The sequence below is a fragment of the Exophiala viscosa genome (genome assembly GCF_022695815.1).
Source record: "Exophiala viscosa unplaced genomic scaffold EDD37scaffold_1, whole genome shotgun sequence".
NCBI lineage: Eukaryota > Fungi > Ascomycota > Eurotiomycetes > Chaetothyriales > Herpotrichiellaceae > Exophiala > Exophiala viscosa.
In genome coordinates this window covers 2,548,043-2,570,824 of record NW_026944353.1, presented here as the reverse complement: position 1 = coordinate 2,570,824, position 22,782 = coordinate 2,548,043, and the positions used below count along the sequence as shown (strand labels likewise).

The following is a 22,782-nucleotide window of genomic DNA, read 5'->3' as shown; positions in this document are numbered from 1 at the left end:
TGCCTTCGACGACAGGGTCAGCACTGTGGGATGATACTTAGCTTGTTAGGTAGCGTAAAGGATTAACACGCTGTGTTTTGGACCTGTCAGGATTGGCGCCGGATGCCGGGGAAAGAACCACAGTCCACACGTTCCATGCCTAAGTACAGTAGTCCGCATGTGCCCGCTGTGCCCGCCCAATGCCCGCCCGGGATCAAATCCAATACCAAGTACCAGGTATCCATCTCCCCGGAAATGGGTGGAACAACCATCTTCCGACATCACTTTGGCACATCTGCTATCATTATTATTATGACTAACTTATCTTCCAACGCAACGCCACGGAACACTATCATGCTTTCGATCGAGCCAGAAGGCTGTCTGTCGCAAAGACAATCCATAAAAGGTTGGTAGTAGCGACTTGCATGCAGCTGCCACTGCGTGAGACGGTGACCTCCGCGAATTATCTACTACTCGTGAGAGTCGTATCAGCTCCCTGGCAGGCAGTGGCAGCACACAGTTTGCCCTAAGGCCAACCTATCTGAGACCACAGCTTCCCCTGAGGCCAACCCTATCTGAGCGGTACAGCGACTTTCCAAATCGAAGCACTTGAGGCAAGCACCAGTAACAAACCTTCTAGAGGCACAGACCCATGCTAGAACCATAACCCTGAAACAACCATTGAAATCGGTACCATTCGACTCTCGAGAACCATCCACGAGAACCTCAAAGATGCATTGTCCTTATCTTTCGATAACTCGGAGTCCGCCATGTTCTGCCTCATATGCAGCCACATGGATTGCACATTCCAGACTCGACGTTTTTCGCGAAGCGCGAATGCGGCTGGAAGTTGGATCTTTCCCTCTAGATTCCACGACCACCACACCTGCACAAAAGGTAAGCAGCGACAGTGCGTGGTTGTCGCCATGGTCGGCGGGCACCGAAAAGTCACCCATCGACACGTCCTCCTTTCTCCCCGGAATCGGTCGGACGTAAGCAGACTCCATGCATGTTCTAGACCCACGCAACGCGTGAGTGCTCTCCACAACATGGGATCCATCTTGCACTCTTTCTAAGAAGCAGCCAGTCTCAAAGACAGCACCTCTGCTATCGGCCTTGCTTAGGTAGGCCTCTGGGATTGCGCTTGTTGCAGTGTGGTAGAAAGAGCAGTTCTCAAAGATGTGTTCATCGATATCACTTTGTGCGAGAAACGTGCCTACGATGCCATGATTTCATTCTGATCACCAACGAACAGGCCAATCACCTCAACAGTTCAGCATGTTTCTGCAGGACCCAACGGCGCAGCGACTGTTCTCAAAGTATTCCAAGCCTCTGCTCTGCCATATGGACTGTTCATGATGCGTTGCTGATATTGCGAGAAGCCTTCTCGCAGGCCCACCGCGTTCCTAACCAGTTTTCAGAGAAGACCGAGCTATCAGCATCTTTTCATGGTTTAACATGTTGCGCAGAGACGTCCCCTCCTGCGATCAACCGACCCGCAAGCTGGGTGCGACCCTTTCGCCGACACCTTAGTGCCACATGCTCATCGAGCAACCTGCCACCAACCTCTCCTAGCAGTGTTTCCGATGGTGTCTACCCTCTCCCACGATATCGTACCAGCCTGTACCGAAGCTGTCCGCAAAGAAAGTCCCACCGTCATTCCGCTTTGCTACTACATCCCAAAACCACGAGCCACTGCGACTTAAACCACAGGAAATTCATATGCAGGGCAACGGCTTGCCATAGTGAACGACGAAATCCGAATGAAAAGCTCGGCGCCTGCCTTCGTATCAAGCATCGAGGGCCACGACAACCGAGTAGACTAGCGACCAATATCTCGCTCACCCCCACCTTCGTCTAAGCCAGCGCCTCGGAACATGCGCGATATGAGTGACGACAAGCATCCTGATTGCCTGACCTCTCTACCGACACAACAGAGAGACTCTTAGCATATTCATCGTGGGAAGTGTCCAAGGAAGACATCTGCTGCAGCTACTGTCACGAGATCCGAAGAAACATACAATATATACTGCACAGTATATCTCGCGATCCATCAACTTGGTCTGGAATCGACGCAGGTCATTACTAGGACTACCGTGGGTCATACTTGAGCCCTTCCCCAGGTGTATATCCATGGAATGTTTGGGCCGTCCATGCAAGTCAGAAAGATCAACAACTATCAAGGTATGTCAATTGCGAGAACCCTAAGAATTCCCAGTAGGTTTCTGTCTCTTACTCTTGATCGACACCTGGTAGTGAGACGTGGATATGGCCCATATTGCCTATCAAAAAGTGACATCATGCTACAAAATTCTTACAGCCTCATCATACATAGATGTAGTATGGTGGGCACATGGTGATAATATCCCCTGAAGCGATTATCGTCTTACATGAACTACGCAGACGCTCTCACAGCGATAATCAGCAGAAGATGGAAGTGAGAAAATTGATAGAAACAGATTCAATGCTAACTAGCAATTCGATTCATTCCCAATTCTGAACACTAAGTGTATCTACGCTCCGCTCCCGACAAGAAGATAAAAGGTCCTTGAGAGGAAAATATCAGGAAAGCACCAAGAATGCGATCCTCAATGAGTAGTGTTGCATCGTCCGAAGACAGTCGTCCTCGCTCATTTGGTTCTCAATGACCAATACATGGCACCGCCCCCTGCTGCCACCAGCGCCCGCCCTGACTTCATCGAGACTTTTGAATCGTAGGGACAATAACCATTCCAGATCATAAACAGTCAAGCCAGTCCGGGCTCCAATCGCCCTGTCCACCATGATTGGTCCCTGTGGGTATCATTCGTCAAGTTACTGTAGCTGGACCATTTTGTATTTGTACCAATCCAAGTAACTTAGTTGCTTGCCTTCTGCTGGGCATCTTTAGCCATTCCCTTGGCCTCCTCCTTCTTTTGCTGGAGGAAACTGCTGACCCACTTGAGCACGTCGGAGGTCAAGACGAGCGAAGTGGTGACCATAGCCTTGCCGCCGGCAACGACACCGTCGCCACCGCACTTCTTGTACTCGTCATCGTAGGTCTTGAAAGCCCAGTCCTTGGTGTCATTGGCCTTGACGAAGGGGTATTGGATGTAGCTGAAGACAGTGTTTTGAATGTCCTTGGTCTCGGACTTGACGATGGGGACCTGCTCGTCGAACTTGGACAGGAATTTGTCGCCGAGCTCGTCGGCCTTGGCGACGTAGGGCTTCGCGTACGAGGCAGGAGTCTCGAAGTAAGGGAGGGTAGGCTTGACGAACTTGGCGTAGCCGGCGTTGGTCAGGTCGATGGATTTGGCGCCATATGGGTTGCCCTGGACGGTCTTGATGGTGTCGGAGACGACGGGGTAGGATTGGAGATGCTATTCAACGTGGTCAGTGTACAAACAAGCTCATTGCTCATGAAATGGCTGTTGTTACTCACCGAAAGGACGGCGGATGAAGGCATGTCACCGTTAACAGTAGCGTCACCCATTATGTTTGGTTAAATCGTGCTTGGTTGAAACTAGAAGGTGTTGTGGTGAGTATGTTTTCGTGTGAGGAAAGAACGAGACACAAGTTTGAGTCAGGTATGGGTATGAGTATGAGAAGAAAGAATTTAGGAGGCGTTGTTCTGTGAAGGGAGGTGTTTTTGTTGAGGCAGGAAGGCGCAAGGGCATCATTCAGCATCATCATCATCGTTCAGTCACCGTGAATGATTTGATTTGCACATGCGCCGCGCAGGGAGCGAAAATAATTAAAACTGGATTCTTGCATGTGAAAATGGGGGTCAGACACAAGCCTGAACTTACCTAATGCTGATCGAACGGTAGAGAATAGGCTGCTTTCGTCGAGGAATGGTTGAAATTGTAGTGCTTTGGATATATGGAAACAGTGGTAGATGGATTTATCAATAGAGATGTCAGAGGAAATAAAATAAATGCCTTTCTACGATGGAAAAAGGACATATAGGTAGACATGGATAGACCTTGATTTCCTGTTGAGAGTAGGAAAGTCAGTGAATAGCTAGCGATTAGCTATGACATGGGGGCGATGAGCGGTAATGATGCGTTCTGACATGTGAAAGCACTCACAGCAGCTCAGATCCCTGTTTCTCTGCTCTTTCTGCTGGTCCTATTCATCTCAGCCACTGCCAGCAACCGTCCTGACCACTGTGAGGTGTGGCACGGTCTGCATTTCCGTATCTACCTCATAGGCCTTGACTGGGGTGTACTACCGAAGAAGCCTCGTCTCCTTCTCCCGCGAGCACACTAAGTAGGGCAAAGAGCCATATTCAAGGCAATGCCATCAATGACGGCCCATAGGATCACCGTCATTGCTATTAAGGTTCACACCACCACCACCTCCATAAATGATATATCCGAGCTTTGGTTCCTGTCCCACTGCCGCGAAACCCGTTGGCGGTGGCGTTGAAGCGGATAAGGAGGGTACTGTATGGGTAGCACCACATATCAGAAACGTCATGTACAGAGCCAAAACACCTCTGTTACACCACGGCGCATGTATCGCCCGTGAACAGATGAATGATGTTGCAGGTCTCGTTTGTCCACCCTTCTAGTGGCTGGGGGCCCTAGCCTGTCCGTCAACTATGCAGAGAGTGACAGTATTGAGGTCGGAGTGATCAAGATCCGTGACGCACCCCAGGAACCTCCCGCCTTTGTCAGGCATTGCCTGTATAGCAGGTGCGGAGGCTGACATGTGGAATGACTGCATGGCCGACACCTATACGAATCTTGCTTCAAAATCAGCCTGGGAAACGTCTCATATGCCTGGTCGTATCCTCCTCGGCTGGGAGCACCGTCATGGTATGAGCGCACGATACAAAGCCTGTGAACGCAGCATGTGAAGATGGCCTACCACCATAGCTTCATACATAAGCCGCGTATAGACCAGTCCAGCCTCGAGTCTTCGTCCAGGACCTTGCTTTCCTCAAGATCTGCGTACGCCCTCCATGACGAGGCCAGCGATGCTCGACTGAACAGGCAGGACGGGAAAATTGGCAAAGCTGCATCATCATGCACTTGTCGGACGGGACGCTTCCAGCCGTGCTTCTAGAGGGAGACTCTGATGTCGGATCACAGTAGTGACAGGGAAGGCGCCACATATACCTTAGGCCGTGATATGCCAGTGGATGGAGACGTTGGATGTGTTGAGGAGCTCCCGTTGGCTTGAAGCGATCGATTGATACTCGTACTAAATATGTGGCAAACATGTGAAAGAATATAAAAGTCGACCACCCTCAACGGCTATTAGCCATTGCACATGTCAATCGTCTTTGATGAAAGACAATTTTTCTACCTTCATCTGGCGGGAAGAACCTCGTGGCTACCGAAAGTCAGTCTTCATGTCTCAGTTGATCTGAATACCCTTGTACCTAGGTCCTGTATCGGTCTAAAATAAACATGCTCTTTGTGATCGGCTACAAGCTTTGATTTAGAATGCGGTTCCTGAATGACTCCCCAACTCCATAACTCTACTGTGGTAGCACCCCCAGACGCCATGCTTGTCAGACCACACAGAGCAGTATCCCTGCATCCCCACTAATTTATGTGGTATCACTATGAGGTGCAATAATGTTGTATGCTCTCCTCCCCATCAATTCTTGTTGTTCTGTTCTTCCCCACATTTGCTGGGATTCAACACCTTACTCTTGTTGAATCTTGTCGAATCCTGCCGGTACGGTCCAACCGTGATTTTGACAGGCTCGGATGTATGCCGACCGCGCCTCGCCAATCCCATAAGTGTTTTGCTGACGCAGTCCCGGTGCTCGGGGAGGTGCGAGCCTAGCTGGACGTTCTTCGTCACAGATAGCCATGCGTACCTGGAGCAGAAGACTTTCAACATTTTGCGCCGCTGTCCATCCGTCGTTGGTTAATACTTCCATGCACATTGCTCCGCCTTCGGTGACATTCCCGCCTCCGCCCTGAGCAAATGGAAGGAACCTCGGTTTGACGACTCGGATGAACGGCGGGCTGAAGGGGAAAACGGTGGAAAACCGCATCTCAAGCACGATCGACTTGACGCCGGCAGCCTTCATGTCTGCGGTCAGAGGCAGTTCGGCTGCGAAGCTGTGTAACTCCACGATCCACTGATAAATGTTGTTGATCATATCGCGATTGATGTACCATCCCAAGATTGCTGGCGCAGTATTTTCCTGCACCGATATGGCCTCTTGAAGCAGGCGCATGAGTGCTTTAGTAGCAGTGGGTGTCGCATTTTGCGGAGCATTGAGAAATTTGATGCTACTCACATCGAGCGTTCCAGCAACAAAATCGGTCTCCGCGACCGCGTCCACTGGCCGCTTCCTGCCGTGAATCAGAGTCATTCCCATATCGTCCTCACCTGGGTTAGTATGACCACTTCCTCCACGATTTACTTCCGAGTTACCGTCCAGGTAGGCCACATCAGTGGCGTCCGACATCACACTGTTGGCATCGTCTTCACGGTGCTCGGCAGTCGCCTGATCGGTATCGGCAAGGGTCTTGGTACGCTTTCCGGCCTCGGTCGCCGCCTTGTCAATTGTGTTACAAGGTCTGCGTGACTTGGAAATGGCCGTCATCGGAATGATGATGGCTCTATTCAATTCGTTACTGGCCACATGCAGAGGATCTTGCTTGTACATCTCTGTGCATTTGCCCTCTTTGAATGTGAAAGCTTTGTTGACTTTCACGAAGAGGTACCGAGTCTGAATCCAGTCAAGGTCCGAAACCACGTAATGGGGCGACCTTGAGACGAACCTCGCCGGATGGTTGACCACTTCGTTGAGTGAGAAGGCTCTCCCAATCTGAAGCATTGATGGTTTCCAGTCGCTTACAAGATTATTGTTGGAGTAGCCCAAGCTTGTAGCCGCGTGCCGAGACATGTAGACGCCATTCCCGTACGCTCGACCGTGGACAATTTCATCGAACCGAAGCCCTTGTCGGATGATCGAGTGCCAGTTCCAAAGTTGGCTGCCATGCCATGCGAAAAGCGTAGGATACTGGGTGCCCGTTGTTACAGCCTCAGTCTTTACACAATCGTTGAATCTCTTTTCCTTGTCCGGTGCACCTTGCGCGAAGCGAAATTGCATGTAGCCATCCATGCCCTCGACACGATCTTCGGTTGCTGTGAGAGCCTTTCCATCCTGGTCGCCAACCACTTCACCGACCTGCACGATGCAAGATCGGTTCGAAGCAATGATCCAGCGAAGCAAGTTGAGCGCTGGATCGGAAATTCTGTCTTTCCACAGCTTGAGGCTTCCAGCACGACCCCTTCCTTGACGTTCCAAATACTCGCACATTTCCTCAACACTCGGCAAGGTATCTAACAATGCAACAAGTGCGCGTTGCTTCTGTACCACGGGCAGAACGTCGAAATTCTTGTCATAGAGAAAGCAGTCAGCTTTGACGCTTCCATCCAGAGGAGGTGCAATGTCTTGGGTGGTTGACTGGCTCTGTCCAGATGTTTGGTTGTTCTCGTTGAAAACAACGAACACCGGCTCACCAAGTTCGACCACATCCATCGAGATGTTCTTGATTCGATGATGTGCTGCAGTTTGGTTCTTGTGAGCAACGGTAACGAGCCAGTCGCCAACTCTAAGCTTGGCCAAGGACCAATCCTCGTTCTGGCATTTGCGAAGTTGTCGTTCATTCGCATGCCACATACAACTGAATGTCTTCTCTGCGCTCATGGGAGTCGAGGTTGACCCCTTGTTGGCATTGTGAAGGTAATAAACCGTTGGATCTGGAAATGGGACGCTGTAGTGTGGAAGTACTGGAGTCATTAGATTCAACCCGACGGGATAATCCTTCAGGCGGCCACTATTACCAGCAACATGGCAGAAGCTGATCAGAAGATCCACGACATACGGTTGAGAACAAACATCCCATTCCAGACTAGGACCAAACCCCAATGTCATATACTGATACAAGCACAATGGCTTGGTGCAGACGTACGGCTTCAATGCTTCGAAAGAGTTGTCGACATGGGAGTGACACACCAGGCAGAATTCCGTGCATCGTACAAAGTGTCTGAGGACAGCCTGCATAGCGATCAGTGGCAGTGAGGCTTTCTCTAGCGAGATCTGGCCCATGTGATCCGCCATGACGAATCCGGGCAGGTTTGTGGTGTTGGCGTTATCGTCACATTGATAGTCCACAAGGTCGTCAAAATTACTGTTTGATGTCAACAATTGTCTTGCTTCGACGAACTTCTCAGCCCCTAGCCAGCTAAGGCCGTGCGAGTGCCGTGCTTTAATGATGTAGAGTAGGCGCTCTGCCAGAAATTGATTGAGAGGCTGGCCGATGAAGAGCGGCTCGAAAGTGGAAGCCTCTGCTTCGGTACTGACCGCCTCACCCTTCTTCTCGAACGTGCTCAACACATCCCGAGAAGAAGGTTTGTAGTGTTGACAGAGCCCGACACGCATTTCCATCTTGCCGTTCAGGCTGTTCACTTCCGAGCAAAGTCTGCTGGCATCCATGTAGGCCCCTGAGTATCTTATCAAAAGGATCAGGTAATGTTGCCGCCGTAAGCTCCATGCTTGCATCGCTTCATCAGAGAGTCCGAGCTTCACGACTCGAACGGAGACACAAAGCGCACCGGTTGTGGCGAGATTGCCAAAGATCCCAACACGAAACCCGGCGTCTTTCAGTGCTCGGAGATCAGCTCGTATCTTCTGGAGGCTCGGTGGGTTGGTGCACTGTGTTGTAGCACGTGAAGAGCCGTTCTCGCGTGCAACATTGGTGATAGGTTGTAGGTCGGCCAGTCCAAAGTCTCCCCCATCTGAATCATACTCGAAGTCGAAATCGTCCTCATCACCATCTTCCAGTACAGTATCAGTGTTATTTTCTCCATCATCTGAGAGCGTTGCTGAAAGTCGTTGGGAGACCTCGGAGAGGACTTCGGAGAGTGATTTGCCATGAGCATCTGCACCGACGGCCTCTAATGTCTGGGGAATGGAAGGATCGATGTGTTCGTCGTCGGTATAAAGCATGAATGAGTTACCATCAGGGTATTCGTCAAGGTTCGTGGCGCAGAAGTTTATGTTCACGTAGCGCCACACGCGGTTTTCATTGCAAGTGTACATACAACTGACGACTCCTTCGTCCGGAGTGTGGACGCCCTCGATGTTCGGTGTCTTGCTGCTGCTGGCGTCGGCCAAGTCGGCAAGGAATCGTCTCCGGCCCATGACGACTACCGCAGGAGTTGAAACAGGGTCAGTTAGGTAGGAGGAGGTCGCGGCAAATCGAAGCTTTCTTTACAAATGCAGGATCATGAAAGGGAGGCTCGAAAGCCTTGTTGGTTGTGTGGCAGGAGGGGGTTTGGGGTATCAACGATAGACTTTTTGCACAAGAATGACAAAATGAAATGAAGAGGACAGTGAGGACTTAAGAACAAGGGCGTAGTTGGCACGAAAAGACGAACCTTAGAAGTGAAGTTGAGTTCACTGCCTGGTTGAGGACCTCGTGAGGCAGTATCTGCACAGCAAGCCTGTCTCCAGACAAAGTGGCACTGTCTGACCATTGTTGCTCGTCAGGCTTGAATCTATACCATTTATTCTCGTCATTGCGAAGTCCTCCGCACACAACGCTATAGCATCAAGTCTTGACAGTGGGAAGGTCGTCAGCTCTATCGTATAGTCTTAATAGCTTGAAGTCAAGGTACACGCTGTCGCGAACTTGCTGGACCATGAACTTATGTCGTTGATGTACTCCCCGTCAGACGGTGTGCCCCCTGTTTCTGGAGACAGGCTCGCCGCCCGGTCCGACGTGTTGAAGAGCAAGGGATCGCCGACATGCTGTCTCGCTCTAAGCAGCATACCAGATTCAGTGGACAAAGAACTCGGTTGTGCTAGACAAACAATTGCACGGGACTGCGCACTCAATACAGAAGCAGTGGTCAGCAATAAAAGACCTCTACGATATCAGAGGAAGTCAAGCTGTTAGAGAAGAGGGAGAGAAACTTCTACATTCCTGCTATTTGATCCCCACCAAGGGTCCGAGTGGCCAATCATTAGTCCGAACTTCAAGTGGCTCTCCTTTGCATCTTTGGCACCGTCTTCGCATGTTCTTCAGCAGCATCGTCTTAGTCCTGCAAGAAATCACACGTAGGACATCCACAGCTTGAGGACTTGGTAGAGTAGATGGAGAGGAGCGTGTTCAAGAGACTGCCCTGAGTGGACGACATGTCTGCCGCAAGCTACTATTCCGTCCTGTTCACACTTCTTTTACCTCTGCACGCCGAACAGCGCAGCAGCTTTTCTCGATATGTCTGCTCGGATTGATACCGAAGCACCTCAGACTGACGCAACTGGACCGCTGCTCACGAGACTCGGGCAACCTTCATTGGACCCGGTCGACTTTCTGAACGATGTCCTTCCCACCGTCAACTTGTCGTCCCAAGCACATGTCCAGAAGACAACGAGGTCCGCGCAGATACAGAGCACTTCCACCGATACCATCGCTCTCCTCTCCTCGCTCAATGGCATCAACATCCGTGCGTCTTCCGATCTCGGTACTCTGACGGACGAAATCATACGCAGTGGAAATCGGCTGGCTTACGAGGTGGAAGTCTTGCGTGGTGATGTCAACGGGCTACATGAACTGCTGACGGATTCACTGAAGGAAGACATTGGACATTTCGTTCAAACGCAGGCGGTCAATGCTGCACCAGTGGATTCTTCTGACCCCGATGTCGCAGCAACAGCAGAAGCGCAAACATTGAAGAATGAACCGGACTTCATGACACAGTTACGCTTGCTGGGCAAAGTCAAAAAACGATTAGAAGCAGTCGTGTCCGCATTTGGCGAGGCGATGAAGTGGCCTATACCCCCATCTGAGGTCTCAGGGGGCTCGTCATTGATTTCTGTATCGGCTCCCGAATTAGGCATGCAGAGTACTGCAGAGGACGACAAAGCCCGCGAAGTATTGAGAGGCATACGAGCAGAAATCAACGACCTTCTTGTTGCGGACGGAGGTAGCTATAGAGGCCTGGAAGCTGCAGCTCGAAGAGTGGAAGAGTACAAAGACTTAGTTCTTCTATGGAAGGGGACGAATGAAGAAAGAGCAAGAGTCAAGTTTGTTGACACACTGGCGAGATTGGTGGACGATAGAAGGAAAATCCTGGATGCGTCGCGAAATACCAGAGCAGAGGGAGCGCTACCACACGGAGTAGGCACAGGCAAGGGTGCAAAGGGATCGAGCGAAGGTGGTGGTGCAGCGGGCTTGTTCAGAAATCTTCAGCGTCTGAAAGATGACCTGTATCTCGAGTAGAACGGCGAAGCATGCATGCAAAGTAATCGATTCGACCATTGACACGACGCAAGCCAGTCTCGCAGCGACCATCGCTCATCATTTCCACGATCTGCCGGTCACTTTCCCTGCGTGCTGGCCACGGACCTCTATGGCTGCTTTTTGCCAGAATCTGTTTTGCAGTAGGATGTCTTTCTTGACCTTTTTTCATTTCCGATACATGGGGTCGACCATATGCTGTCGTCCCTAGACGAAACTACAATTCTTCATGCCATTGTGTCGCCGTAAAATGCCAACCGAACCAGCTCCCCCTTTGGTGCGCGCTCAAAATCTCAAGGGTGTGAAGAACCATCTGTTCTTTCCGCTCAGGTATCTCTCCTCCAGCGCCTTCTTGACGGTCTTCTTTGCGTCTTCTCGTTGAGAAACCTCCTTGAAGGTGTCGTTTGAGATGACGTTCTTCAATGTCTCCAATTCGAGAGTGTATCGGGTAGGCATGATGTGGTTGTAGTTGATCATCTTGATGAAAGGCTTGACCTTGGATCGCTTCTCGACTCGCTTCTTGCCCATTCGGCGGGTGACTTTTGAGGGATAACGCTCGATACCTGCGACAAGGGCGTAGGAGAATGGGTGAGTCTTCGTGCCTTGGTCGATTGGTTGAATGATGACGACCTAGAATACCAGTCAATGAAGCTGTTCGCATATCTGTCGACCATTGACTCCTCCAAGGGAATTGTAGAGTCCGGTCATCGATCTTTTCGTACCTTTCTTCCGGCATATCGGCCTCGGGTGATGATGGCCACACGGCCGACCTTAAGGACTGTAATATGTCAGTCAATCCAGTTGTGCGCAGCAGTTGCGAGATAACCTACACTTCATCTTGAGGTCAATTTGGCGGCGTCGAGTGTCGGTTCGATTTGAAGATTGCTTTCTCCGAAGAGGTCGACTTGGAGGTTTGTGGGCGCAGTGGTCGGTGGCTTGGCAGAACTTTTCGGCCCACCTTCCCGTCACTGAAGTTTTGCATCTCACGTGACTCGACTTTTCTGACTGCCCCGATGGCTGCTTTTTCTGAACTCTTTCATCACTGGCGGTCTCCTCAACCAACGAACAGCAAAGGCGACTTCGGCGACCTCCTTGCACCCAAGATGCTGGAACTCAACGCAGCTCGATTGCCTTGTAATGTGAGACTCCCTATGAGTAATTCGACCTCGAATCTACATACCGCCACAAGCTTATCTTTGTACAATGGAGGCGGGCACGAATGGCATGCACCTCAACGAACTGACGGTCCCTTCGATGAACATCAATGATAGTCAGGACTTGATACCAAGGCGACCGCCAGTAAGCAAGACCATAGCCTCCCATTGCGTACTCCGCACTTTTATTATCTTTCTTGTGCGTTTCGTGTTACAAGCACTTAGTCAGCACCAGCGAATCAGTCATCATTGGCTGCTGGTCGGGCGCCCAAAATACCTTGTTGGGGTCGGGGTGTTGTTTACATGCCCAATTCGGCATGTTTCACGCCCCAATGTTTAGTTCACCAGCACCCAAGTAGTTGTGATATTCGCATCAATTCGTTGTTTCAGTTTTAGCCCTGTGTGTGTTCTGCGCTGGGAACAGAAGACAGAAACCATTATGTGCGCTGATAATTGTGATTTCAATTGACAGCATTCCTCGCAGCAGAATTTCCCCACAAGGCATTGACCATGTCAACTTACTCAAGAGACGATTCAAGGGACCGTGCTGAGTCTCGAGTGGTCAAGCACCAACACTCCTTTTCAGAGTCTGGCAGGAGCTCCGTGCCCATGTAAGACCCATTAGCCTGGTTGCAGCGTACAACCGAGTCAACATGCACTGACAACATCACAGGTGGGATAGTTCAGATCCCGACAGAGCACCACCACCACTTCCACTGAACCCTGGAGGACCTGGAAGCCCAATCACTAGGTCTAACACATCTAAGCGCATCGACGAGGCGGCTGCTCTGATCACTGCCAGAGCTCGAGAGAATGCACCGAGCTCGTACACAACCAACCCTCTACCTCCACCCAGTTCACCCGACCGAAGCATCATGAGAGCGCAAAACAGACGCATGCAAAATCTGCAAAGCCCGAGCGTGGGCAGGCTGAGCGATTCACTGGAAAGACGATCGCCAGACAAAGGTCTAAGGACTGCGAAATTCGTGGACTTTGAGGACTTGCGGAGCAGCAGATCTACCGAGCGAACTTCAGCACGGCATAGATCAGACACACCCACACCGGACGGAAGACGAGGAAGAGAAGTCGAGAACACACCTCCAACACAAAATATGCTTGCCTTGCAAAGTATGAGGAGTAGGCAGGATACAGCGCCGCTCGGCGACATCACAAATGGCGCCTCCCCTCCAGTGCAGCCTGTCATCGCACTCGACTCTCTTTCGTCGCAGATACTGGGTCTCACGAGTATCGTCACTAGTGTACAGCAGGAGATGTCGAGCCTGAACAAGAGAAGCAAAGACAACTATAGCGACTTGATGAGTCTCAAGCAGGCTGCATCGTCCAGAGATGAAGATATCCGCAAGAACCTGCGGGATCTTGTTGCAGGGCTTGAGACCAAGCTTAGCAGTCTTGATACTCGACTGCTTTCTGGTCCCGAGACCAGTCGCTCCGCTCCCAACCTAGGAGGCCTGTATTTGGACGACAAAGCGCACAACGCGACACCTCGAAAAAGCTTCGGGCTTCCGCGCATTGGAAGTCCGACCAGTTTCTCTGCGGCACTCGAGCGTGAACTCACAGCGTCTCCGTCGCTAGCCTGTGTTGACGGTGCAGCCAGTATTGCCCTTCTGGAGAAGGTCCTTAGGGAGATGGCCACCCGTGAAGGACAAGACAAGATTATGACTACGCTTGAGGCTGTAAAGTCTCAGGCACATGTGCGCCAGTCAGTCCTCCCAGCGCAGACAGCCATCGACCCCACCATGATGTCCAAGCTTGAGGACATTCTGATGTTCATGAAGGACATGAAAGAAGAGTCTGGATCGCGCGCACTGGTGCGATCAACTGGCAATGACGGCGGCAAGCGAACGAACCTCGATCATTCTCTGGAAGACAACAACTCCATGGCCAAACCCAAATCCGGTGTTGACGGAAGAACGTCTTTGTCAGGTTCTGATCCGGTCACAGAAGAAGTTGTCAAGACTTTGAAAAACGTGAAACAGTCTCTGGCCCAGGGTGGTGGTCTTACAAATGAGGTAAAAGTTCTTGTCCGTGAACTGCGAGGCGAGGTGCTCGGCATGGGTCGTGAAATTGGGAGAAAGTTGGAACAGACAGCAAATCCCAATCGACCAAACGATGCTGAGTTGCAAATGGCCTTACGAAATGAAGTCGTGAAGGTTGTCCAGCAAGGCCTTGTCGATCTCAAAGACCACGTGCAGCGAGTCGTCGAGGAAAGCGGCAGTCGTTCCATGGAGTTGGCTCGTCCAGCAAACAATATTCAAGAGATCGTCCTTGCCGTGCGTGGTGCCTTGGCTGATCTTCCACAATCTCGTGAGCCGCCGATCAGAGACGTGGCAGCGGAGAGAGAAGACATTTTGGCCGCTGTTCGAGAAGCATGGGAGGACTGCAAACCCGAGATTGCTCTTGAGCATTTTGGTCTCGAGCGGGACGAGATACTTGAAACCCTCAAAGAGGGTCTGAAATCTTACCAGCCACAACAAACCCAGGTCAAGAATACCGCAATCAGCTACGAGGATGTGCTTGAGGCCGTCGGGAAGGGACTCGAGGATTACAAGCCGCCAGTCATCGCAGCGCCTGCCGGAATTTCTCAGGAAGATGTCTTTACAGCTGTACGTCAGTCCTTGGATGCATTCGACTGGCCAAACGTGCCTCCAGTGCAAGCCGCCAATGCTGGATTAAGCAGGGACGATGTTGTCGATGCTATCAGAGACTCAATGGCTCAACAAGAGAACGCGTCTAGGGATCTCGTCGCTGATGTGGTCAAGGATGCCCTCTCTCGCCAGGAGCTGCCCGTCGCAAAAGAGGTCGAGTTCAACCGCGAAGACCTCTTTGATGCTATCAGAGCCTGCCTTGAAGGGGAGCAGAATCCACTTGGAGGGATGGGAGAGAGGGTTGTCGAGGCTATGCACGAATTTCTGGGAAGCATGAGGACCGAATTCCAGCAGTATTCGGCTGCAAGCGGAAAAGACACTGAGCAGGTTCTTGATGCCCTGAAAGATGGGTTGGAAGATCTCAGAGCCGACATTGAAAGCTATGTGGATCGCGCAGCAGATGTTACTGGAAAGGACGAAATCATCGACACAGTCAAAACTGGCTTTGCCGCAATGCAAGCAGACGTCGACAAAGGCTTTGCTAACCGAGCCAATGGAGCTCCAAACACGCCAGACCTGCTTGATGCGATGGAGAAGGAGTTCGAGCACCTGCGAGAGACACTCAGCAAGGGCATGGCTAAAAACGAGTCTACGTTGGAAAAGGACGAAATTTTGGATGCAATTCGAGATCTTTCCGACGACCGGCAGTCGGCACATAGCAGCAACAGTGAAGACATCGCTCGTCTGGTGAAAGAAGAGCTGGAGCATATGCGAACCACACTAGCTGGAACGCTCATGAAGAGCGGTTCGTCCTTGGATAGGGATGAAGTGCTTGATGTCATCCGTGAAGGACTTGAGGCATCGCGATCCGCCCCTAGAACGGACGGTAGCGAGAGCATTCTTTCCAACACAAGTGAGCTGCTTGATGCATTCCAGGACGGTGTCGATGGAATCCGATCGGACATCCTGAAGTTGAAAGACCGTCCGGTTGATGTCGGCGCAAGTGAGGAAGTTCTGAATGCTTTGAAGGTGGGCATTGAAGATGTACGTGCAGACATCTCCCGCCTTGCTGAGAAACAGACGGAAAGCTCCGAGTCTGGGACCGCCAGGGGTCAGGAGCTGGTCATCCATGATCAAAACCACATTTCGTCTGAACTCGAGGGGTTAAAAGTGATGATCACGCAGCTGAGAATTAAGGTGGAGGCTCTGGACGGCATGGCTGCACCTGAAATACCTACCGAGGTCCACATTCACAAAGACGACATGAACGAGATCTGTGAAGCTATACAGCAAGCCCAGGACACAGTCAGTCGATCAGGCAACGAAGAAACCCGTATCCACAAGGACGACATGGATGGTATATACACGGCAATCAACGAGGTCAACAACGCGGTCAAGCACGTCCGAGCTGCACCTCTACCTGAGGTTGTCATGCCCGAGAATGTGGCTTCTAAGGAGGACACCGACGCCATCGAGACGTTGCTAAGGAACGTCAAAGCGAAGCTGGATGAGTTTCTGTCTGATGATTCTGAACCCCTCGCCAGGTCCAGCCAGCTGGATGCTATAGAATTCAACCTGAGTGACCTCAAGACTGCCGTTGAAGAGTGCACAGCACGTGCTGGTGAACAGACAAACAAGGAAGACTTTACAATCATCGAGCTTATGCTGAAGGATGTTCAAAGTAATGTTGAAGACTTCAAATCCAAGTTGGACGCAATCGGCCCACAAGATGAGTCGATCAACAAGGACGAGCTCCAGCTTGTGGAGACATTGTGTATGGATATTAAGAGTCAAATCGAGGCCATCAAACTTCCAGATGTCGAAGGGCTTTCCACCAAGACGGACCTCGAAGATGTTAGAAATGACCTCAAATCATTCCGCGAACAGTTCGAAGCAGACAACGGACTTACCGCTCAAGCATTCGAAGCCAGAAAGATCGAGCATGGTGGTTTGGCCACGAAAATCGACGATGTCAAGAATATTATCGGTGATCTACGCGACGAGCTCATCAGCAAGGTGGAAGGAAGTGCGGAGGGTATTGTGGAATTGAACAAAGTTCTCGGAATGCATCACGATGATATGAGCAAATATGCTACCGCATCCAACCTCGAAGAGTTGGCAGTACTGATTAAGACGGAATTTGACCGTCACATGGAACATCATTCGGCCAGCAAAGGGGAAATGGAGGAGCGTGACGCTACACTATTCTCGAAACATGATGACACCGGAGCTGAGATTAAGAGCGCCATCGAAGACAGGTTCAATGAGCTCATGACGAAGTACGACGATGCCCAAAATGTGAACAAAGCCAAGCTGGGCGCTTTGGAAGAGCGTGACAGTGCGCACTTGGATGCAACGACCGGAACCAAAGCTGTGGTGGACGATCTGAAGTCGCTCATGGATGTGCTTGGATCGACAGTCACAGAAACTAGCGAGCGCATATCAGAGGATTCCAAGACGGTTTTCACGTCCATTGAAGACTCCAATGCGAAGCTGGAGAGTCTACACAGCGCGAACGCATTCGAGCATGGTGTAACTCGAGAGGAGATCGCGAAGACCCTGGCTGCTACGATGAGACTGGAAGGCACGATTGGAGAACACCAACCAGCTGTGCTGGCCGCGATCCGCGAAGTGATGGGTGTAGTCAGTCAACACTACGAGCATTCACAGCAACAAACAGAAAGCTTCGCTCGAGCGACAGAGGAGATCAAATCCGGCGTCGACTCGATTCCAGCCGCGATTCCGCCGTTGCTACCAGCATTGCCTGCAGTCCCTACCGCACCAGCGGAACCGATCACGCCAAGAGAGGTCCCAGTCTATGAAAAGTATGATGACAGTGAGGTCCACGACAAACTGGACAATCTTCTTTCGCACACGTCTTTGGCGAACGAGGTATTTGCTGGCATTGAGAACCATCACAAAGACACTCGTGACTCCTTGGCGGGGTTGTCGAAACTCGACGAAGTTCACGCTCAAGTCATGGCAACAGCAGCCGAGATTGCGAGCATGGTTACGACCCAAGCAAGACTGATGGGAGAACATCATGAATCCAAGGTTGCGGAAGCCACCGAGGCCGCCATTGCATTGGAAAAGCGAACAGCTCAAAAGGAGAAGGTCGAAGCCGACATTGTTGGACTTAGCCAGGAGAAGAATGCTCTTGTCGAGTCTATGGCGAACTTGAAGCGGGAACAGGAAGAGCTTAGCGGCCAGACAAAGCGACTTACACGAGAAGTGGCCAAGCTGGAGACCGCACTGCAACTACGCCAGGAAGAGATGCGTGACATGAATGCAAGAGCAGAAGTCCTCGAGCGTCGCGTACTAGAAGGACTGGTCAACCAAGCACGGTCAGTCAGACCTTCAAGACCGGTGACCAAAACCAAGATTTCCCCCTCGGAACGAGATGCGTCGATGAATCTCAAGCGCGTGCCTAGCCAAGCCAGTACAGCAACAGCAAAGACTTCCATCAGGGGTGGAACTTCAGCTATTGGGAGCGCTGTCGGCATGGCTCTGAAGAAGAGGGCGCCGCTGGCTTCCAACGTCAGAGTCTCCACGACACCTAGAACGTCTGCGGTAGATCGGCGGATTCTGAGTACAAGTCATGTCACTGGCAACCGCGGGCGCAACACGCCCGATATGGCATTGATGCTTGCTCCCGTGCCAAAGTCGACCGGTCTAGTCAGCTTGAAGAGAAGCCAGTCGGTTAAGAGTAACCCAAGCAGCTATCTGAATGGACGAACCGCCAGCTGGAACGTTGTCTCTTCGGAGGTGACAGACAAGGAAAACCTGACCGTGGATGACGACAGCGGTGATGAATCTGGAAGTGACGCAAGTACAGAGAGAAGAACCAGCATGGGAACCAGTGTCATGTACACGGACAGTATGACCTATGGCACAGGAAGCTCTCTGAGTTCCCACAGCCGGCGGTCAGCGAGCTGTGCAAGCAGCATTGCTGGCATGATCGATGGTCAAGCCGACAGTATTGCTGAAGAAGACGAGGAGCAGGGGACTGGAGAAGATACAGAGACAGGTATGGTGCTGCATGATGGGCCAACCGAGGCCGACCCTGTCAATGCTGGGCAGGACAACACAATGGCTCTGACTACCTTTGATGGATTGGAGACTCCCATGTCTGATTTGCAAGCTCCTCCTATCATTACTGGAGAGAACCTCAAGTACCATCATGGCAGTGACAGTGGTCTTGGGACGGAGCCATTGACGGCGGGAACAGAACAGGGTTTGGGAGAAGCACAGGAGTACTTTCAGATGACGGCGCAAGATATGCACCTTTGATTGAGTAGGGTTTGGTGTTTGGAGTTGATTTCGGTATTGGATACGCTGGGTGTGATTAGGAATGAGCGTTTTGAGCGAGTCAAGGAGAGTGATGATTCTCAACCAAGGTATTCTTCAACAGTGAATAGGGTAACGACGTGTCATTATGCGAATCTTGTACTCTAGCATTGCTCTCGCATACCCCTAAGCGAGCCGAGGGAAGGCCTAGAATCGCAACCCCCAACAAAGTGCCCAATGTTTGCGACATGTTGCGTCACTGCGTCATTCCTTCCTCCCAGAAAGACCTTCTTCGCTCTGTCTGGAGCTGCTCACACGACCATGTTTCGATTCAGGCTTCTACCACGACGCACCTCACAGTGATAACCTTCTCGAGAACCTCATTGTCGCCGGCTCCTGGAAAATGATCGATCCTTTGCCGCCGCCGCCGCCATGGCTCGTGAACTTGGTCAAGCCTTACTGCGACGCCCTCTACCTGCCTACCCTCCCCTACCACGTCCACGAACTCCTCTTCGCCTTTGTCCTGTATCAAACGACACAATCAATCATATCGCCTGTTCTTTCGACCATGCTCTTCCCTGACGTATACCCGAAACTGTCGCGCCGAACTCGCATCAATTGGGACGTGCACGTGGTCTCTATGTTGCAGTCCTGTCTGATCAATACCCTGGCGCTATGGGTCATGTTCACAGATGAGGAGCGGTACGACATGCAGAGCAGTCCAATCGAACGAGTATATGGATATACCGGTGCTTGTGGCCTGATCCAGGCATTGGCGGCGGGATATTTTGTGTGGGATCTCGTTGTCAGCGCGCGCAACTACTCGGTATTCGGTCCTGGTATACTCGCTCATGCTACGACTGCCCTAGCAGTCTTCTCGTTGGGCTTTGTAAGTGCTTCCAGCGATGTATCCATTACCGGCTAGGCTGACATTGAACATAGCGACCGTTTTGCAACTACTATGGACCGGTCTTTATCCTTTACGAGCTGTCTACACCCTTTCTCAATATTCACTGGTTTTGCGACAAGCTCAACATGACAGGATCCAAATTGCAGTGGTACAACGGCATGATTCTGCTGGCGACATTCTTTGGCTGTCGATTGCTATGGGGTACTTACCAGTCGTTGCGTGTCTATCAAGATGTATGGCATACAATGCACCTAAATACGACCCATTTCATCCGCGAAATCCACGAGTCACCTAATCATCCAATCTTTGTTCCCAGAGATGGCCAGCTCTGCTTGGGACAGTCGAGTTGCATCAGGGCGCAGAGCGAGGTCATGAAGTTCACAGGTCCTGATACTGGCCCCACACCATATTGGATGGCGGCCGTGTATTTGGGCTGTAATCTGGTGCTGAACTCGCTCAATTTCCACTGGTTTGGCAGAATGATTCAAACTATACGAAAGCGGTTTGATGGTCAACCTCATGACGACTATCCTCGGGAAGTGGAAAGGAAACCCAGCATTGTGGAGGAGATGGCCACTGAGCTGGATCGTGACAGTTTGTCTGGAGCAAAGACTCCTCCGTTGGAGAAGAGTGTGGATGCGTATGGCAAGAGCACAGCAGTACCAGATGGACCGACTGAGGTCAAGAGGCGGTAAGGAGCTGGGTCTGGGAACGAAACCGAAGAAACACAACCCTTAGAACGGGCCAGGATTTGGTACCGGCAGTTTTAGCAAGGAGTTGTCTGGGTACATGAGCTTTTATCAAGCGTGTAATATTTCTTGCACAATAGTTCTTGTGTTCATTTCGCCTTTGAACAACTTCAACTATATCGTCATGAGAAGTGGAATGAATGCGTGAATTTGATTGGTGAGCACTAGACGTTGCCCTGGTCAACAAACACCGAGACTGCGGTTATGGCTTCACTTTGCAGGGGGTCCGTTGGCAGTGAATCAACTACCTATAGGCTTCACGTTTCACACCCTCAGGCGCCGCCGCCGTTGTTCTCTTGTTGTGCAAAGTCTTCTCATCCGCCCATATGCAGGCTTAGATCAGTATCTTCCACAGCCTCCAGCCGTTGCCGCGTCGTTCAACATGGCCTTTTTGTTTGGTGGGAGAGGACGACAAAAGCAACCCGCTGAGATCGCAAAATCACTGAAAGATTTACTGTATAAATTGTCAGACCCGAGTCTGAAGCCCAAGGTACGAACGAGGAGACGGAGCAGATGCTCTTAGGGCTGCATATCTGACTTTTTGGACACACAGGTCGAGGAAGATGTCGCAAAGCACATGTCGCAGATGAAGATGATTGTGCAGGGCACACCAGGTCAGAACCACTGTCTATCCATGTCGCGCGAGGGAACACAAACTCTGACGTCCTTACAGAAGTCGAATGCAGTCAAGAGCAAGTTCACCAGCTGGTATCATGCATCATCCAAGAAGACATACTCTACGAGATCGCCCGGTCGATCAGCCTATTACCTTTTGAAGCCCGCAAGGACGCCCAGATTATTTTCTCGCATATCCTGCGCTGGAGACCTGTCGGCGCATCTACTTCTAGCGAGCCCTCTGCCATATCCTACCTTGTCCTACAACGCCCGGAGATCATCGTCGAACTGTGTCGCGGGTATGATCATGCTGCGAGCGCGATGCCCTGTGGGACGATCTTGCGACAGGCTTTACAGTACGACACTATCGCCGCGGTGATACTGTATGATGAGTCAAGACCTGGTGAGCGGGCAGTCGTCCTGCAGGATGTGGACGTCACAAAGAAACAAACGGGACAGGGCTTGTTCTGGAATTTCTTCTCGTGGATCAATAAGGGCAGTTTCGAGGTCAGCGCGGATGCGTTCACCACGTTTAGAGTGAGTTCACCTTCCTTCTTTGTTAGTATGTGGTTTGGATGGGTGTTGACGCGGACGATCTAGGAAATCCTCACCAAACACAAACAACTAGTCTCAACATACCTCGCGACCAACTACGACCTGTTCTTCAAGTCGCACTACAACACAACGCTGCTACTGTCTCAATCATACGTGACGAAACGGCAGTCTATCAAACTGCTGGGCGAGTTACTGCTCGACCGCGCCAATTATGTGATCATGACGCAGTACGTTGCCAGCGGAGACAATCTCAAGTTGACGATGAATCTGTTGAAGGATGATCGTAAGATGGTCCAGTACGAAGCGTTCCATGTGTTCAAGGTGTTTGTCGCCAACCCCAATAAGAGTGATGAGGTGCGGAGGATTCTCATCAAGAACCGGGGACGCTTGTTGAAGTTCTTGCCGGGGTTTCTCGAGGGACGGACGGACGATGACCAGTTTCTGGATGAAAAGAGTTTCTTGGTGAGACAGATTGAGAATCTGCCGGAGGAGGACTCGCAGCAAGGTGTGAGTGCTGACCAAAGTGGTGGCGTGAGGGTTGGTGCGTAGTATGCTTGACGAGGCTCAACCATCGGCTATGCATTTTGCTCGAGGGTATGGCGTTTTTCGGCGATCGCATGGATCAAACGGAACGGTACCCCGACCTTGCTCTTCGCATCGGTG

General features: G+C 51.3%; 8 protein-coding genes across 8 annotated transcripts; 5 read left to right on the top strand and 3 right to left on the bottom strand.

The window, feature by feature from the left end:
* Window positions 1-544: 544 nt before the first annotated feature.
* EDD37DRAFT_48730 (uncharacterized protein) lies at window positions 545-1,979 on the top strand. The gene is made up of 3 exons (XM_062813303.1): window positions 545-561; window positions 628-1,010; window positions 1,067-1,979. Exons 2-3 carry the CDS (start codon window positions 750-752, stop codon window positions 1,838-1,840), a joined length of 1,035 nt encoding a protein of 344 aa, XP_062675256.1. The 5' UTR covers window positions 545-561; window positions 628-749; the 3' UTR covers window positions 1,841-1,979.
* A 446-nt stretch (window positions 1,980-2,425) lies between these two features.
* On the bottom strand, window positions 2,426-3,616 carry EDD37DRAFT_616768 (uncharacterized protein). Its single transcript, XM_062815685.1, has 2 exons — window positions 3,401-3,616; window positions 2,426-3,338 (listed from the first exon to the last, which is right to left on the bottom strand). Exons 1-2 carry the CDS (start codon window positions 3,449-3,451, stop codon window positions 2,838-2,840), a joined length of 552 nt encoding a protein of 183 aa, XP_062675255.1. The 5' UTR covers window positions 3,452-3,616; the 3' UTR covers window positions 2,426-2,837.
* Window positions 3,617-5,312: 1,696 nt separating this feature from the next.
* On the bottom strand, window positions 5,313-9,396 carry EDD37DRAFT_48747 (ubiquitin-conjugating enzyme E2 Q). The gene has a single exon (XM_062813304.1). It carries the CDS (start codon window positions 9,140-9,142, stop codon window positions 5,621-5,623), a length of 3,522 nt encoding a protein of 1,173 aa, XP_062675254.1. The 5' UTR covers window positions 9,143-9,396; the 3' UTR covers window positions 5,313-5,620.
* An 824-nt stretch (window positions 9,397-10,220) lies between these two features.
* EDD37DRAFT_645123 (uncharacterized protein) lies at window positions 10,221-11,225 on the top strand (the record flags this gene model as incomplete). Its single annotated transcript, XM_062817603.1, has 1 exon — window positions 10,221-11,225. One exon carries the CDS (start codon window positions 10,221-10,223, stop codon window positions 11,223-11,225), a length of 1,005 nt encoding a protein of 334 aa, XP_062675253.1.
* Window positions 11,226-11,376: 151 nt separating this feature from the next.
* EDD37DRAFT_48557 (60S ribosomal protein L27-A) lies at window positions 11,377-12,272 on the bottom strand. The gene is made up of 3 exons (XM_062813290.1): window positions 12,074-12,272; window positions 11,966-12,021; window positions 11,377-11,873 (listed from the first exon to the last, which is right to left on the bottom strand). Exons 1-3 carry the CDS (start codon window positions 12,078-12,080, stop codon window positions 11,529-11,531), a joined length of 408 nt encoding a protein of 135 aa, XP_062675252.1. The 5' UTR covers window positions 12,081-12,272; the 3' UTR covers window positions 11,377-11,528.
* A 510-nt stretch (window positions 12,273-12,782) lies between these two features.
* Window positions 12,783-19,478, top strand: EDD37DRAFT_48572 (uncharacterized protein). The gene is made up of 2 exons (XM_062813291.1): window positions 12,783-13,008; window positions 13,071-19,478. The coding sequence occupies exons 1-2, from the start codon at window positions 12,908-12,910 to the stop codon at window positions 19,291-19,293; spliced, it is 6,324 nt and encodes a 2,107-aa protein (XP_062675251.1). The 5' UTR covers window positions 12,783-12,907; the 3' UTR covers window positions 19,294-19,478.
* Window position 19,479: 1 nt separating this feature from the next.
* Window positions 19,480-21,169, top strand: EDD37DRAFT_48573 (TLC domain-containing protein). Its single transcript, XM_062813292.1, has 2 exons — window positions 19,480-20,179; window positions 20,233-21,169. The coding sequence occupies exons 1-2, from the start codon at window positions 19,694-19,696 to the stop codon at window positions 20,893-20,895; spliced, it is 1,149 nt and encodes a 382-aa protein (XP_062675250.1). The 5' UTR covers window positions 19,480-19,693; the 3' UTR covers window positions 20,896-21,169.
* A 162-nt stretch (window positions 21,170-21,331) lies between these two features.
* Window positions 21,332-22,668, top strand: EDD37DRAFT_645119 (calcium binding protein 39; the record flags this gene model as incomplete). Its single annotated transcript, XM_062817602.1, has 4 exons — window positions 21,332-21,439; window positions 21,503-21,563; window positions 21,623-22,101; window positions 22,165-22,668. The coding sequence occupies 4 exons, from the start codon at window positions 21,332-21,334 to the stop codon at window positions 22,666-22,668; spliced, it is 1,152 nt and encodes a 383-aa protein (XP_062675249.1).
* Between the last annotated feature and the right edge of the window lie 114 nt (window positions 22,669-22,782).